This window comes from Lepeophtheirus salmonis, chromosome 5, assembly GCF_016086655.4.
Source record: "Lepeophtheirus salmonis chromosome 5, UVic_Lsal_1.4, whole genome shotgun sequence".
NCBI lineage: Eukaryota > Metazoa > Arthropoda > Copepoda > Siphonostomatoida > Caligidae > Lepeophtheirus > Lepeophtheirus salmonis.
In genome coordinates, this window is record NC_052135.2 from 36,141,608 (window position 1) to 36,160,506 (window position 18,899).

General features: G+C 27.6%; 1 protein-coding gene across 1 annotated transcript in view; it reads right to left on the reverse strand.

The window, feature by feature from the left end:
• LOC121118659 (protein turtle) overlaps positions 1–18,899 on the reverse strand; it is a 212,302-nt gene that overhangs the window by 82,341 nt on the left and 111,062 nt on the right. Inside the window, exon 4 of the mRNA XM_040713250.2 lies at positions 1,050–1,166. Within this exon, the coding sequence (XP_040569184.2) occupies positions 1,050–1,166 (117 nt within the window). The remainder of the gene's footprint in view (positions 1–1,049; positions 1,167–18,899) is intronic.

Here is an 18,899-nt window from a genome sequence, read left to right on the forward strand (position 1 = left end):
TAGAAACTATTTCTATATGGCTTGCTTAAGATAAGTAAATAATATATATAAATAATTTATAAATATATGTCGTGAAAATCAGCATATTGTACAAGTTATAATAAAAAATGATAAATGAAGAATTAAAAGTAATAATGATTAGAATAATGCAATAAATGAATATTTCATAAGTGTCTGATATATTAAATATGTAAGTTTTATCTTTTTTATTGAAAACTACAAATAAATTGACTCTACTATATATGAAAAATTACATATACAATTCATATATGCCAGCATTCTTATTTTTCGTAAATCTGAACATGAATATCATAATATTTATGCCTGTTGTGTATATGTTAAAATTTCAATAAAATATAAACACTGTTAAGTAAATATGAAAAAACTATCACTGGCTTTTTGTATCTAACATACAGCGAACAATATTTTTTTTTGCCTTTTAACTGACCCCTAATTACTCCGGTCAATACCGAGTACTACTGCTAGTAAATAATAAACTCGTAATTTTGATGGTTCATGACGAAATGATAATATCAACTATTTTAACAACCAAGCTTTTAATTGAATAATACGTAATGAGATTTCACAATTGTAACTTTTTCGAGCAGATTGTATCTCTTCTACAGAAGTCGCTACTTGTTCACATTAATATTATCATTCACTTTTTGATAAAAAAAAAGCATGAACAGTCTATCCTTTACTTAGTATTTAAAGAATCTGATTTTTTAACGAAAACTCAAAAATCTTCTTGTATAGCTGATTTAAAAAACAAAAACCTTTTTGTTTTTAGAAAAGGAAAAAGATTCTTATTCAAAAAAATCAGAAAATTCAGACCATGTATGAATCAAATAGGTGTAATAAGATTAATAGTTGATAAATAAAATGACTCTTTTAGTTAAATAGAATGTTATGAGACATATAAATTGTATATTGTACATCCTCATACATGTTACAGCATGTACAGAAATCACAGCTTGAACAATTATTATTAGATATATTGTGGATAAATAGTTTATGTTTTTACTTTGGTCCTATTGTAAATGACTTACCTCCAGGCACATGACATTCCAGAGTCAAACTATCCCCTTCTCGAAATGGTCCTATTCCCATTGTACCTTTCACTTCACGCCCTCGATCATCCAATATGAGAGGTTGTTGTGGTGGAACTATATATTCAGATAAAAGAATATTATTGATTAAACCCACAAAGACACATAACAATAAAAATACAAACATTGATCAAATAATACTTTCTTAATGATTTTTTTTTATTATAAGGAAAAGTAATAATGATGGTGTAATTAATGTTAATTCAGTTGTGTAACTACTTCTTGTGTGTTTATTAGCTTTAAAATGTATAGCATAATAAATAAGAAGAAATCAACAACGCCATGATATAATTACATCATATGTTTCTTATAAAAATATATTTTTTTCTGAATCAAAGAGATATCTTTGAATTTATGAATAAATGTCAGTTGTAATTAATTTTTTTTGTATGTATTTGGTGTCTATTGTTGTTTTCAGCTATTTCTTAACCTATGGGTGGAATCACACTGAATTTTTTTTTGCAAAAAGCAAATTACTCAAATAAGACAACACTAGTAAAATAAGAAAATTGGACATATTTTTAATAAAATAACAAGAGAAAAAAATTCAGTAAGAAAAATTTAAATGTTCAGAAATACTTATTATTTTAACATAGGACGATAAGGTAGTCATGAATTTTAATTTGAAGTAGCTACAAAACATCACTGAATTCATTGTTTTAATTGAATTCAAAAGGTTAATTCTACAAAAGCAGATAAATTGGATACGTCATGACAAAAAATGATAAAGTGGGGTATCTCAAATATGACAACTTCTAGAAAGAAAACTTTTTTGAAGTTTGGGAAATATTTTAAGCTAATATGTGCTGTATGTCATTTTATTTCATAACTTTACATTTACATTTAATAAAAAGAGAGAGATAAATAGCTGACCAAAATACCAAGTAAATTTTTAGGTTTTTTAGGTTTTAGGTGAATAAATGTTAAGTAAATCGATATTTAATTGAACATATATATATGTATATGTATTGAATTCATTAAATTATAATATTGAACTGAAGATTAATTTATAATTAATGACAATATAAAAGGTTTTGTTCTGGAAAAGTACATTTTGTATTTAAAATATTGAAGTAAATATTTTAGTTCACAATTTATCTTACACTTATGATTATTTATTTGTTTGCTGTCAATTTGAAACTTTACATACATACTTTTACGTATTATTAACAACAACATAGGTTTATTTAACTGCACTTGTGTCTTAATTCAAAGTACTTATTGACATTTTTAATGATGTCAATATACTCTTTATTTAAAAAAATACATTTTTAAATAAAGTTTGTCCTACAGCAAATATTATTCAAGATATCAATTTTTTAACATGATGAAGAAATTGTGACATTTGTAACATCTTATAAAACATTGATTGAAAGTGTATGATATAAAGATGGTCCTTAACCTGTATCTTACTACAATTGTTAGTAATAACAATAGTTTTTTAAAGGGGTCGTTCTTGATCCCATTCATTTTCAAAACATGACTATTAAATAACCATGGATCTACGGGTTGAAGAACCAAATACTTAGACATACACCGAGTGGTCAATTAAAGTCTGAATACTTTGAATTTTAAACTTTAGCAAGATATGATTTATTAATTGACAGTAGAATTTCCACAAATAGTTTAATATAAATACATGTGTGTCTGAGCTCTCTTAATTAATCCGCCCATAGCGGCCTACTGCGGATATAGTCCCGTCTAATGGCGTCCCAGTGCTAGTTGACAGTGGCTTTGAGGGCTCAGTGTTTGGATGACGGACACTGTAGGCCTTCCACTCGACAAGCAACCAAAAGGTCTAGTTGAGGATGTTGGCATCAGGGCTGTGGGAGAGGGATAAAAGTGTCAAAAAAAGAGTTCAAAATAACTGAAAAGACTAATTTAAAGGAGTCTAGTAATAGAGGAGATGTGTTTCTGTCATTGCTGGTGTTAAAATTGGCCTCCCCCTCCTCCTCACAAGGACTCCCTAGACTGTTTGTTTCAACTCCTACGGGTCCAATTTGGCTTTTTAAGACAGCCCTTCTTCCTATTCAACATTTCAGTCTTGCTGACCGTGTAGACAGTTGTTTTGGAGACGTCCAACTTCTTAAAGGGTGCGAATTGAAATTTTTTGTTCATGTTCAAGTATCATTTTCTCGATTTTTACGCAGGCTAGTGAGATCAGGTTTGTTTCGTATTGTAAGTAATTGTTTATGCTTTAATATTTCCAAATACATATGTATTAATTTTAATTACTGAACCATCTTCAATTCTTAAATTAGTAGATATTCAGATATTATTAGACCACTCAGTACATCAAACTTTACAAACTGCAGGACAAATAAAAAGATTAAGCTGCCCGACAGAGCAGGTTAGAAAAAAAAATGTAAAGGCCTCATATATTTGTCCCGAAAATTTGAATTTCTAAATCTGAAGAACAAGTACAAATCGGGCGCATAAGCTGTCCCATATAACAATTTTCCTCAATGACGTCATCATCAATCAATGTCCAAGAAATTTTTATATAAAATATATCTTACAATTAGACCTAAATGATGGATAATATTTTACCATTCTCGTGCCCAAAAAATAAACTACGACTTTTACTAAATTAATTCAATAACAAAACTCAGGCATTTTACCAAATTATTTAAGAAAATGATACTTGTAGAGGACGTTTGAAAGTTTAGGAAGTTTTTTAGGACCGATTTTAGGTATCATATTAATGAACGATATAAACTAATACAATTACAAAATTGATAGTTGACAAAAGAAGTACAATGGAATGACACCATCCAATTGTGCTTAAATTATATTGTGAATTTTTTTTTTTTTTTTTTTTTTTTTTTTTTGAAAACATGTTTTATGATATAAACAACTACGGAACACATATCTTATAATGAATAGTATATGCTAATTTTTTAACTTAACTAACTTGAGTTTTATATAACAAATTGACTTATGTGAATATCTGTAAACGGGGAAAAAAATATTGATATAAATGTTGCACATCTATAAAAAAGTTCATTTCATGTGTTTAAGCAATAAATAAATACTTCAAGTTTATATCTATTCTGCCCTTTAATACTATAGTGTATGAAGAAATGCAACCCGTTAATTAGTAAAAATTACTTAGAAAAAAGAAAAAAAAACTTATTTAAAAAATATCTGCATTTAATTTGTTAGAGGTTATATTGCTCTTGTTGCTGCTGTTTTAAGAAAAGAAAAATCCAGCACCTTTTTCGAATAAATAAATCATAAATATAATTTGTTTATTATGATTTCTTCTCTCTCTCTTTTATAATTCCACATATTATTAAATAGGTTTATTTTTAAACGGCTTATGTTTATAAACTAGTTCGTAGTTTTTATGTAGGGTTTTTGAGAGGGAGGACATTGCAGTCGGCAGTTGCTACTGGAGATGAGTGATGACAAGTGATGGATTGAAGACGGATGTGCATGATTTATGGTGTTTATGAAGTAGAAACTACGTCATGATAAATCGTTAATAGTGAGTAGGAATAGAATCCCAATCTGTGGATATTATTCATACCTTGGAAAAAGAAGTAAATCTTGTCATTACTCTTGTTATTCTTCACCATCTATCACTCCGTCTTCTTCTCATCATTCCACAATCATCAATTTTATCATCCTCTTTTATAACTCCTTCTTCTTTTTACAATTGAAATCTAATTAAACTATAGGACAGTTTGCTTGGGCCCTCACTCCCTTTTTCAGGATCACTTACTGTATCATGCTTCAAGTTCACTTTTGGGTTGATTCCTATAACAATGGAGTCGAGGATCATCATCATTTAGAGGATCATTTTGGGCCATATAATAGATATTTAGAGTATATCATTTATCACATTCATATCCAACCACTATTATTCAAACTTTAATACGGAGGTTTAAAGGCATTTGGAAGGAATTACGGAGTACCACTGCTATGGTATGTTGAGAAGAATAATGGAGATTCATACGATGTCCATTTCTTCATCAAAAGGCCGACGTTACCAAATATTCCTCTTCAAACGGGAATAAAATGCCAGGAAATGAATTTTTAAGGGAATGAGTACCAGTCCTTGTACGTAAACTCTTTTGATTAGTTATTTTTTTTCAAGTGCGAACATATTCAAATAAGAGCAATACTGCTGTATTTTGGGCATTTAAAAAAAAAGAAACCGAAAATCAATAGTGTAACCCTTACAATGTGAAGACTGTTTTGGAGAAGAGCTGCTTATATGTCATGACATTTCATCAAATTAGCTGGAATCAACTGTGATGAAGGGGAGGGGAAAAATAAAAAAAAAACAAGAACTACTCCAATATCAATCCACAATTTTACTATGAGTCTAACAAGGGCTTTTAATTATAACTCCACAAAACATCCTCAAGGTAAATATCTGTCTTTTATGAGCACACACAAATGTTCAATTAGATGATGAATAAAATTGAATTTAGTAGAACAGGAAATTCATTTTTTTAGAATTTAAATAATAATGGTAAAACCTAAGGATAGGAAAATTTATTGACAAAAAAATTATTCTCTCGTTACTTATGTAAATATGTCTTCCCATACGCAGAATTTAACGTTTTAATTCAGTTTATAGGGTAAATTCATGGAGATTGTGTATTTACGAGTAGTTAAATAAGAATATTCCTGGCACCCGTAATGCTTCTAGTAGACAAAAAAGCTGTCGTATATTTGAACAAACACCTACTTCATGGTTGATATTTTGTCACTTAGTTTGTAGTTTTTACACAAAAATGCTGTTCTTGTATAAAGTACATCTAAAAATGTATACGCTAAAAAATATGTTAACATGACACCGATTTAAAAAAATCAATTCTATATCGATTGATATTTTATCAATCGTATATCACTTTGTTGAAAATTGGGAATTTAAAAGTAAATTTTTGTTTGAGGAAAGATATTTGGAAACCTTGCTTAATGGGCCTCATAAATTTAAAATCCGGCTTATATTTTTTAATTTTTGGGTATAAATAATTGTGATTGACATATAAATTTTTTGGCTAAGAATACAAATTATTTCTAGGCTCAATTTGGAGAAAAATCGTAATAGTTTAACTTTATATTGACGGGCCACGTACATGAATGAATGTTGATGTCAAGCAAAGTCTTTTATAAAGTAAAAAAAAAATGTTTACTTAGGAAACAGTTGATCTTTGATCCAGATTTAAACATAAAATGAGACTCCCTGCTCACAACACCATCTACCCCTTTAAATTAAATATAGGTCTTCCAAGCATATTTTCTATTATAGATCGTTTTTAATATTCTATACGTCTATGCTTTTGTCAATGAAGTTATGCTTACTTAAAGCGATTTTAAGGGTTTTTTTTTGTGTGACAAATTTGTAAATTTACTATTTACATTCTGCAATTATTTTGTTATATTAATTCTTTTTTTGAACTATTACATTTCTTTTAAAACTCTTATATTCTTAGATTAAATGTATTACTTTTACTAACAACGATACTTTATAAATATTAACTACAAATCAACCGTTCAAGGCTTTGATTATCGCCCTTGGTCGAAAAAATAAATACAAAAATACATTTCAAGTTATATTATTTCTTCTCCTTTTTAAGCATAAGAGAAGCTGTCTTACATTTCTTATTCCTCACTTTATACTAACTGATATTTGATACTAAGTATGTATATACTTAATAATCTCAATATATATATAAATATGTCTATATTTAGTTTTGTGGGGAGTGTTGATATACCTATATTGAACATATTTTGAGTTTCCATTATAGCATCAAACAAACAAAAATGCTGAAACATAATACTAATCCTAAAGTGTCTTTATAACTCAGTTATCTTTTTTTATTACAAAGTCAGTCAATATAAATTTATTTCAAAAAGCTAGTTTTGACTTTATTGTTGACGGAAATAAATATTACATTATAAATTAGAGCTAAAAGTAAAAAACCTTTACTGTTCAGTTATGTATTCAGATTTCTATAAACTTTTGAAGCTGGGTCACCAACATAAAGTACACGGACATCTTATTATAAAAGATACATTTTTGATCTTTTTAAAAAATATATAAATTTATAAAAAAATTATTTTTAATTTCTTAAACATAGTTCAAAATTAGACCACTTAACCCAGAGTTAACAACAATAAAAGTATCAAAAATAATGAACCAATTAAAATTCAACAAATATAGAATAATTTAATACTGGAGTATAAATCTTAATCTATATTAAAAAAAATTGATACTGCTGGACAATCCTCTTCAACTTACTATAGTATCAAAGGAAATCATATACCCGATACATAGGTAATCAAATCAAGGGAATAGTCCCAAGAGCTATCTACCAAGTTTTAGAAAAAAAAAACAGCGTACCTCGACAAGCAAAAATAAAAATTGCCCTCAGATCTTGTTTTCAAATTGTAACTAGCTTTAAAGCGATGATACCTTTGGAACTTGACAAAGCAAAATATATGGCTCCAGTATCTTGGGATGATTTTAAGATACAAATGAAATAAAATTGGATCTTTGATTTCGCTAATGTTGTACTCTTTCATATTCATATTGAATGAAAAGAACTCTTGACGTATTGCCACAATAGGGTGGATATAAAAAATTCCAAGTTCATCCCAAGTGTAAAAAAAAAAAGTACTTATAAGTTGGTAACTTTCACAATCAGCTTTTTGAAATATACAATGATGCAGTATATTTTTTCAGTGGTTTTATTTAATTTTCATTAATTGAAGCTTGTACGATTTAAAATAGCTTAATTTACGTATTATGAACTAAAAAAGGATAGAATATATAATTTTTATTTTCACATTAATTTATACAAATCAAAGACCTTCTTATAGAAATTGTGTCGTTTCATAATCAGCTATTTATAAGATTAACAGTTTAATGTAATAATGTATTAATTAATAAATATCACTTTAATAATAGTTGCACCAAAAAAAAAAAAAATACGTAAGGCTTCTAACATATATTTTGTCCCCTTTTGACAGTTGAGGTTGATACTAAATAAAATCTCTCAATTTGTTTAAGAAAGGACATATTTTCTGACACACATTACTATAAAAATTATGAGACTCTATTGTAATTTTAAAAAATTGTGAAGAATAGTTAGTAAAAAAAGTTATATCTTGCAAATCATCACAAAACAATTTTTTTAAATTTATTCTGACCAGGATTTTGACAATTTTCACATTTTTGGTATATAAAAATTTTAATAAATCTAATTGTTAAAAATGTTTTCCTGCGCTTCCCTAAAGTAGTTCGATGCTTCTTGTATGATATGTGCTTCACAGTTTAAAATGTACAAAATTAAAGAAATGAGAATCTGGAATAAAAACGTTGTCTAAATAACTTTATAACACCACTATAAAAAACGAACTTTTTATTTATATAGTGAGTAAACTTTTTCTTCAAAGTTAGATTGAAATCATATTAAGGCCAGAAAAAAAAGCTGGGAGCAGATTTTATATATTCTAACTTTTTAGGAAGTTGTCGATATAAATAACTAAGGACATTTGTTGTCTTATGGATATTTAAAGACTTAAAATTAGATAAAAGACAAATTTATTTGAGTATTAAAAATATAATTTTATTTCAAGTGGTAATTATACAATAAGTTACCTTTGAATATATCCACTACTTTTAAATAATAAAATATATTAATGCATGAGAAAAGGGAAGCTCTTGAAAGATTAAATGTGATTTTAAGCAATTCTTTATTTATCTTCATAATAACTTATTTAGGGGTTATTCGTATATTTAAGATTTTATTTGTGAATGTGGGGATTGAGATGTGCAAAATTGTAATATTCTAGTTATTATTTTATACAATACACACAATTTCATCAAAACTGATAGGGACTAATTTAACTCTCCAAATTTGCAAAAAGTAATAACTATTTAATATAAATTTGTATCAAAAATGAAAATATAATATTTTTACAATCGGAACGATTGAACTATAACTTGTTTAATCACCAAACCTATTCTGGTAAGATTATTTTAAAAATATGAATTGATTTTAACTCCTTGTTTTATATTCATACAAATATTTTTACCAATTTTTTTGACATTTACGAGTGAAAAATAGAAAATATATTTACAAAAATGATACAAAATTTAAATGACGTAATTTTTATAATGTATCAATGATTTATTATGTAATTTATTACATTTTATTTTATGGGTTTCTTTTATTTCCCAGTTCATTAAACGAATTAAAAAAATTATGTTTACTAACAGACTGTTGACTAACTTTTGAATGAATTATCAAGGTTTTAAAGAATGTTTTTATGTGATATAAATTTAAGAGACGGTGCTAAAAGGGAAGTGAAGTATATAATATAATATAAAACATATGTTGTTTGATAATGGTTTATCAATTTATAAATAGTCTATGCTTTAGAGTCTACAAAATATAATATTATTTACTCCAATTACTACTTTACATTATTCTATAATCCATTTCATTATCATGTGCAATAATAGAAAAGGTCCAAAATAAAATTTAACATTCCTAAAATATTCATTTTTTATTAGAGTGGCCAATCTATCCCTGAGAAGTACTCGGGCTCGTACTTTAATGGGAGGTCCACGGAAATTTAGTTGAACAAAATTAGGTAGAAGTAGAATTAGCTAATGTCATACTCAAACAATCTAACATTTTATAAGTATCCTCGGACTTTTATATATTTTGGTGTAAATTATCCTGGAGATTTAGTGCTGATAATAATATATTTTATAAAAATAAATTATGCAACATTAAAAAATGTCATGAAAGTCTCAGAGTAATAGTATAAAAATATGCGCTCAACTTTTTCCTGAAATAAAACGTTAAAAGAACAAGTGATGTATGTCTTTTTTTATCTTAATCTAAGATGACACATCCATGGAGTTTCTTTCTCAACAAGAATAAGAAAGGAATAAGAATTTGAGAATTGAGTTCAAATAGAGGGTGAAGTTTTTTTCAAAGAAAATGATTATATTTCTTTATTTTCTATGAGAAAATCAAAACGAAGAAGAAAAATAGAAATAAAAAAAGAAAGGTAATCATCAACTTGTTCATTAGTACGCATTCAATTCTATTTATTGTTGGAATTTTCTATTAAACGATATATATAGAAAGAGAAGAAAAAAAGATTAATCTGAGTATAATTGAACACTTTTCTTAAATCTCTAATGGTTTTCTGTTCAATTTACTTAAATGAATCATGTACGTCATTCTTTTCCACACCAAACGTATCATATTTGATTATTAAATTAGTTTGAAAACCTTGAAATTACATGAATGCCAGTATTATTATAAATTAACATGTACAACGGCAACTAAGTTAATCCATAGTCAAAATTTACAATTTTTCAAAAATTATAATTCTTGTCCATTTCTATAAAAACAAAAATATTATACTTCTACAAATCAGTGATACCCCATTTTTTTTATTTTTAAAAACCTAAATTTGAGAAATTGGTTAAAAATTGAATTTTTTCCCAAAGTAACTGACATAAATTTTTTGTTTTTATGATCTATCTCCTTTAAAATTAAATTTGTAATTTTTCAAAAAAAAAAATAAATAAATAAATAAAGCAATACGTTTAATAACACTGGAAGCTCATAAATTAAAACATTTGCATATTTTTTCTTTATGATTAATTGATTATATTTTTGCAATAACATCCATAAAGTGTTGTAGCTAAAAGTTGTTAAAATGCACAAATAATTGATTTCTAATCTAATGCGTGAGTTAGTAGAGTCATAAAGAAAAAAGTAATTTGATTGGAAATAAATATTTAAGTGTTTCATGCTTATTACATCACTTTAAAATTCCTAAAACAATGAGGTTATTGAAAAAGTTACTTTTAAAAATTGAAAATTTATTATTGATTGAGAAGTATTCAATTTTTTCAAAGACAACCATCGTTAGATTACTTTGAACTATTTAAAAAAAAAATTATATATCTCAAAATTGATTGATTTATACTAATTATAAAAATATTGGTTTTACAAATTACAAGGAATTTTATAAGAATCTGATATGTACATAGTATATATTTCATATAGTAATATATACATATAATAATATAAGGTTATTATTGTGTACTTTTTTCATTGCAAGGATTTTTTTTGTCAAAGAATATAAGTATGTACGTTATATATATAATGATGGAATTATATTCTTGCAAGTTATGGTTGAAAAGTTGCTGATTTATAACGTATTGTATAATAGATTGGTAATTCATTTTTATAAATTATGATACATAATTAGACCTTTTTAAAATATACTTTTTTGAATTGTGATATGTTTCAGCATTCGAAATGAATAACAAAAAAATCTCTTTTTTGTGATTTATACATGTTTATTTATAGAAGTCTAAGAAAATATATACAAATAATATATAATTTTTATCATTCTGAATGTCCAATTGGTATTAAAAAATTATTCTTAAATAAGAAATTGAGATAAGTGTGTAATCTTTCGAAAAAAATTATATTTTTTCTCTAAAAATGATATATATAAGAATACATAAAGATTGATAGTTGGGAGTTTACAATTTTAGTTATTTTTAAATATATAGAATTAAATATTCAAAAATGTTTTTTTTTAGTTGTATGCCTTATTTGGCATTCAATGGTGTGTTTTATATATACTTTTTGTCCAAGAACTACGCAACATCATTAAAAAAGGTATTTTGGAAAAACTTAAAGGTCGATGACATAGGGTAAAGGACATACTTAGATCCTGAAAAAATGATTTTCGAGCTTTTTATATCTGAAAGTAGATGAAAAAATGTGGAAACATACTACAATTGAAAAAAGTATATTTTTGAATAAGTCTAACATACCATAGTATTGCATTTGTTTGGTTTGTTTTGAAAAAAAAATCGTTGGGGCACAAGTATGCTTGAAAAATATATGTTTTCCTTTTTTATCGGATTTATAAATTTGTTCAGAATTAGACATATAACTGGGTTTTTATCCTTTTAGAGTATTTATATTAAAGTACACTTTATTAATCGACAGATTACCAGCCAAAAAAGGAACAAACATTGAAAAACTACAACAATTATTAATATCTATATCTTTCATAAATACATAATTATTAAATTTAAAGTTGTTAATAAACTAAGCTATGGAAAGAAAACAAAGATCAAGATATTTAATATTTTTAGCAGGACTATAAATGATCAAATATATAGCATTTTAGATAAAGTAGAGAGTGCTGATAAAGAAAACATTGACAATTTATCAAATGACTATGAAATAATTAGTTAAAGGTAATGAAGAGTTAACAACAGAAACGAATACTTAATAGATATGTTTTATAGATTCTTGAAGCCAAAATTCACGTCGTTATTAATAATAATTCAAAATCTTCACTGTCATAATAATTTCCAAGATGATGATAAAAATGACTGAGAGTATAATTGTAAGATCACTGATAGTCTATCAGAACAAAAGGCTCAAAAAATTATTGTACTAAAATTGTAAAAATTTTACAATAAAGGTCATAGATCAAAGAAGCTATACCTTCTAGGTAATACATATGTAAATAGCTTTATCGTTTATCACTTAAATATTCAAATAAATTATAGCTTGTTGAATACAAAGTTATAATTATCAAGAGTATGATTGGAAGTTTTATGGAAGGCGTCAAAGTGCAATAAATTATCGAGGCCTAGATAAATCAATAAACTTATATCTTATAATGGACTATCATCATGTTGGACATTTACCAGAGTTTAATGAGAAAAATATGTGCCTATTGTGAAAGTAAAAATATAGAAAATCGAACTTTGGCCATTTATATAGCTTGTAATCTCGCTTTATGCTTAGTAAAATAGAAGAATTGGTTTGTTATGTTTACATGTAAATCATTTATTATGTTAATATTAATTAGTTGGCAAAGGTCGAATTATTAATTGTTTGAATTAGAAATAAAAAGAATTCGACTCCATAGCGTAACTTTTTTTCAATAACATAATAAAAATTTACCATTCACTCCAGATGGATAAAAGTATTACTTCAAATTTTGGCGAACCTATTGAATTTGTTTTAAAAAAAATTAGTTCAAATATCATCAAAAAAATCAAAAATCTTATATATCTTTGATTTTCTTTTCAATCCCAAAAGTTTGATCTAAATTTTGAATATATATATATATATCTTGATTCTATTGCATATATTTAAGTTTTTAAATTAACATTATTAGCGAGTTTTTTTCTTGAATCAAGGACATACATGCTTCGTTTATCCTCAACCACTTGGAGCTGTGATTCATAAAATGTTAGTAGACCACTATAGGCTTTAATGAAAACGACTTTATGCTTAGCAAGATAATTACAACTTTGAAATTAAAGTTTTTACATTTTAATTCATTTGTGAGTAAAAAATGGTGCTTCTTGGGTTTTAGTATTCAAATTTTCCATGGATCTTATTATACGTCTTTTTGATTCTGAACATAATGCACTGTGAAATAGAGCTAATCCAACAAGTTCTTTGGAGAAGAAGAATAAATGCTTAAATATTTTTATTCGATATGTCTGAATTAATGGAAGAATATTTATGGAGATATTTAATTAAATTAGGGGATTATTAGGTGCACTTAAAACTTGTGGAGAAAATATCCAGACTAAAAGATAAACTTTCACTATTTACACACAAATATTGTGCAATCCTTGTTCCTCTATGACGATCAATTTGAATTGAGATCGAATCTTCCTAATTTTGAGGCAGTATAAAGCTTTTAATAGCTATCAGCTGTGGCGTATAATATCCAGTTGACATAAATTTTTTCACCTCGTGGTTGCACATCACCAAGGAATATAATTACCCAGTTACGGAATTATTTATGGTTGTGTCGAAAAAGGTTGGTTTCCATAAATTTCTTCGTATAATTGAGTTTGCTTGTCGCACATCTTCCACAAGACTAAATATTTCACAATCTTCAATTCCAATTAGCTGTATTAATAAATGACCATTTTTCTTAAACTCTTTTGAACATTAGGAAAAAACATAGGTCCAAATCATAACTGGAACGCTGTTCTTAAGATTAATTCCATAATATGGTATTTACATGGGAGAGGTAAAAGATGTTTTTCTATTTCTTTTTCTTAAGAAGAAAACAAGCTCTGGCAGTCCAATCCGTATTTGAATTTGTTGCGTCAAAGCACATGCCTTGAACTTGATCACTTATTTTCCGTCATGAAAAAATGTTTATCTTAGTTTAAAATAATATAATTTTTAAATTTTTTACTTATTGATAAAAACTTGGCAATTAAGATATTTTGGATCAAGTAAAAAATCAACATCACTGCAGTGAGTACTTTATAATATTCAATTATCGAATGGATTTAGCTTATAAAATCTTTAAATTCAAAAATTCATTTTTATAGTAAACATACATGGTCAAAATATTTTCATCGCCTAAGAACTGCACCTCACAATTTTAGAATATAATCGATATTTTGAATTTGCATTGAATCATTGAGCAGCAAAGACAATTCAATGCAATGCATTTAAAATTCCTTATACTTATTTTTTTACTTCACTTTTTTTTCTTCATTAAAGTAATGCAATTTTTATATTTCGATTTTCAACTTCAGTTGCAAGATATATACAAAAAAAAAAAAAAAAAAAAAAAAACACGAGGAGAACTATATTTGTTATTTGAAAAAAGAGAGTAAATATTGAACAATGTAAGTACTTTCCCAAAATCAACAATCATGCAATAAACTATAGAACAAACTACAGTCAAACCTTGTCTAATAGTCACTTGTTTTCAAGTGTCTATATCTAGTTATCAAATTTAGATGGGAAATTTCTTTGAAGAAGTCACCTGCACAAATCGGTCACTTTTTCAGATTCTGACCTGACTGCATAATATAGATTTGACTGTAAGTACATTGTAGCAAGGTGTACTATTTACCTAAATCCTACTTAAAACAAATAGTTGTATTTATTTTGAGCTCATATCAAATGGAGATTTAAACGAAAAAGCTTATAATTTCTTGTGTGTTAATGGTTTTATGTACATTGTACAGGGTGTCCTTGCAAATCGCAAACGAATTTTCCCATCTCAACTTTATGAAGATTCTCAAAAAGTAAAAGTAGTAAAACTATAAGCAATTAAAACTCTTCCCCCCCACCATGGCCTCAACCCTAGACCTAACAGTCTTGCAGGGTTTTTTCACAGATTACTCTGACATGTAATGCCACTTCTTTAGCATATTCACATACATAACAGTCAAGACGGTTGCAGTATTGTAAGGACATAGGCCACGTTTACCAGTGTCATAAATTCTCCAAGCTGTCTTAAACTAACTTTTGTGGGGTTTTTGACTTTGTGGCTTCAAGGCTTCTCTTCCATGCTGTTTTTTTTTTTGTTTTTTTTGCTTATTAATCTAGGTAATTTGACCGTTGGAGCAGGAACAATTCCAAAAAAAATCGTCATAATTAATTTATGTGTCAAAAAACATTGAAAAACCATTTCTTTTGACCTCTATCTCAGTTCTCCTTGGTATAATGAAGAAATTTGTATAAAAAAGAATTGACTTGCAGAGGTACATGCAGGTTTTTATAAAGCCTATTTTATGTATTTTCTTTTTTCTTTATTAGTGAAATAGAGTTGCACTGATTGAGTATGAGAGCATTGACATTTTATTTCAACGGTTTAATCATCTGAACTAGGAAACATCTAATGCAATATATGTTTTGTATTTTTTATTTCTTTAGGAGCGACTTTTGGCGGGACTTTCTAGGAGATAAGGAGTAACGCCACAGTAAGAAACCCGTTTTAAATGTGTAAATATACTTACACCAAGTGGTCTATTAAAGTATAATCAATTTGAGCTTTTAAATTTATCAAGATATAATTTATAAATAAAAAATATAATTCCAAAAAAAATAGTATCATAAATATGTATGTGTCTGAGCTCTCTTAATCATTAATGTAGCCGCCCTTAGTACCAATGATGGTTTCCAAGAGGCGGTGGAAGGCCTGGAATCTGCTACGAATGTAGTCCTTTGTCATCGTGTCCCACAGCTAACTGACAGTATCCTTGTGAGCCTCGGTCTTTGGATGATATACACTACAGGCCTTCCTCTCGATATCCACTAAAAAGGTGTTGGCATCCTGGCTTTAGGAGGGTCCAAAAGTGTCAGAAAAAAGTTCAAAAGAATTCAAAAAAGCCTTTCAACAGAAAAAGATGGTTTTATATCATTGCAGGTGTCAAATGTGGTATCTCCAAAATATCAAAGATTTATCATGCTAGTCTGACGTGAATGACGTGAAGCCCCAAATTCTCTTGCATGGGCCCTCAGGGACTAGATAGGATTCACCTGGACTGTTTCCTTTACCTCTTCTTGGTCTAGTTTAGCCTTTTTTTCAGAGCCTTTCTTCCTCTCCAACGTTTCATACTTGTTGACGGCGTATACGTTGGTCCTGTCCTGCTTGGAGTGCGCAAATGGATATATCACGTTCAAGTGGTTTTTGTTTTACATGTACGTAAGCTAGAGAGCTAGTATTCAGAGTTCAATGGACTGTCTGGTATAAATATATGATCGAGGGACCTGTTTTTGATTATCCCTATAAACTGGTTTTAAAAGAGATCAGGAATGTGTAGCCATTATGAGTAGAGCATTTACCTACGTTTAACACATAATAGAACACCGATAGAAAATCATAACTATTGGTGTTGGATTTCAGTATGAAAATTCTAAAGCGTTTGTAATTTTAACGAAGTTTGTAGGTTAGCACATATAAAGATTTTATCTAAATATGACCAAGTCGTTTTTATCGGATCTATGTTTGTACAATATATATTAATAATTATTAGTTATGTAAATAATTGGAATTTACCTCTCAGATAAATAAATACCTAAATATGTATCCATTTTGTCTTTGAAACAAATTTATATCTATAAATATAAAAAAGTTTTGAAATATTAATAGAAATTTTTATTAAAAATATATTTTTATGTTATAAGTAGTAATCAAAGTATGATATAGGAATACCTTTCAATGCTTATTTATGCTTGAATATTTTGATTGCATGTTGTTCACTTTTTTCGTCAATAGAAAATGTTCATTTCTTTATTTTCTGTTATTTTCATGGAGTTTTTATACACCCCATAGGCAGAAATATCTTTTGTGTAAGCTATTTTGACTTCACCTTCTACGTCAATTATTAACGTAGTTATGTACTTCCTGGTATTCATTTTTTTAGGGAATGGTGCTTTATTAGTTTTTTAGTTATTAATTATAAGTATCCATTGTATATTCAGTTGGTCGAATACATTTTTGAGAATAAGGGAAGTAATTTTTATAATAATCATTAACTCTCTGTGTACTCCCTGGGGTGTTTATCACTCCAAAGACTGAAATATCCTAGTAATATCTCATGTATATCATATTTTTCCTCCACTGTCTATGGGAATTCTCAAGTTATCATATCCCTGCTGTGTCCCATTTTTGGGGATGAAACTTCATTTGTTTGGAGATATTAAGCAATTCCGGTTTTGAAAAAAAATAAAAAAAATTGCAGTCTTAGCATTTTCTACAGCAACGATGAATATGAAAAAGGAGATGGAAGCTAAGTAAAAGATATTTTATTCTGTAAAGAATAGATCTTCTTGTTTGATGTTAATTAACAAATAAGCTATTGTTTACAGTTTACAAAATTTGATATTAGTTTCCGCAATTACAATGTATATAAGCAAAGCGTACCGCACCAATTAGTGCTTCATAGAGATATTATTGTTTGTTCGATGTTGAGGTTTTAAAAAAATTGTTTTGAAATATATCAGATTTCAAACATATTATCATTAGTTGCAAAACGTCAACAAACAATGATAATGGAGGTAAAAAGGAAAGGGATTGCAGCGCCCATCCTCTGGCATGACGTGATGAAGAGGTTGTCAAGTCCTGGTTGTATGCTAGCGTCACCAAAAGGGATTTCTGTAGTCAGTAATACCTAGAACCTGGCCATGAAGCCACAACAACTCGATCTTGGTGCAAGGAACAACTCACAAATTTTCAGCCTCCAGACTTGTGGCACCCCCTTGGCACTAGGCTGTGCGCCAATGGACTATGGAATATGGAGCCTCGTTGAAAACAAAGCTATTAAGTCCCTCACATCAATTTTAATTCCTTGAAGGTCTTTGTTGAGAAAGAGAAGGATAATATTTCTAATGACTACGTCATCAGCAGACAAGAGACTCTCCATTCCATAAATGCCTTTGTTGAGGGCATGACATGCCTAACAACTATGTTATCAGGTTAAACTGGAGGCTATGGTTGCTACAGAAAGAGGGCATCACAATTATTGATTTTATAAGGTAAAATTTAAAAAAAAGCCTCCTGATAGTATGTACGTGCAAGTTGTTCTTGATAAATTTGATTATCAAAAAAGGCACTGAACTATACTAGATTATGAACTTGTACATCTTAAATATAGTGTTAAAAAAGACTTTAGTTTATTCATTGATCCTCCTTATAGTATCATATAACACCAACTAACGTTTTATATTGTAAAAATATCATTTCAAAATTGGGTAAAGTACTCCCATTTAAGATAAATATATTTTATTCGTTATGAAATTGTTCCATCTATGTTAAAAATCAATTATATATTTTTTTAAATCAATAATGTCCCTGCCTTCCTCATTTCTATAATAGAAATATTAGAAGGATAGTTATTTTTCTAGAATAGTTCTTGACATATTATATTTTTAATAAATGAGTCAAAAGTATATGTACTTACATTTTATATTAAACTTAAAAAAAAATTACTTT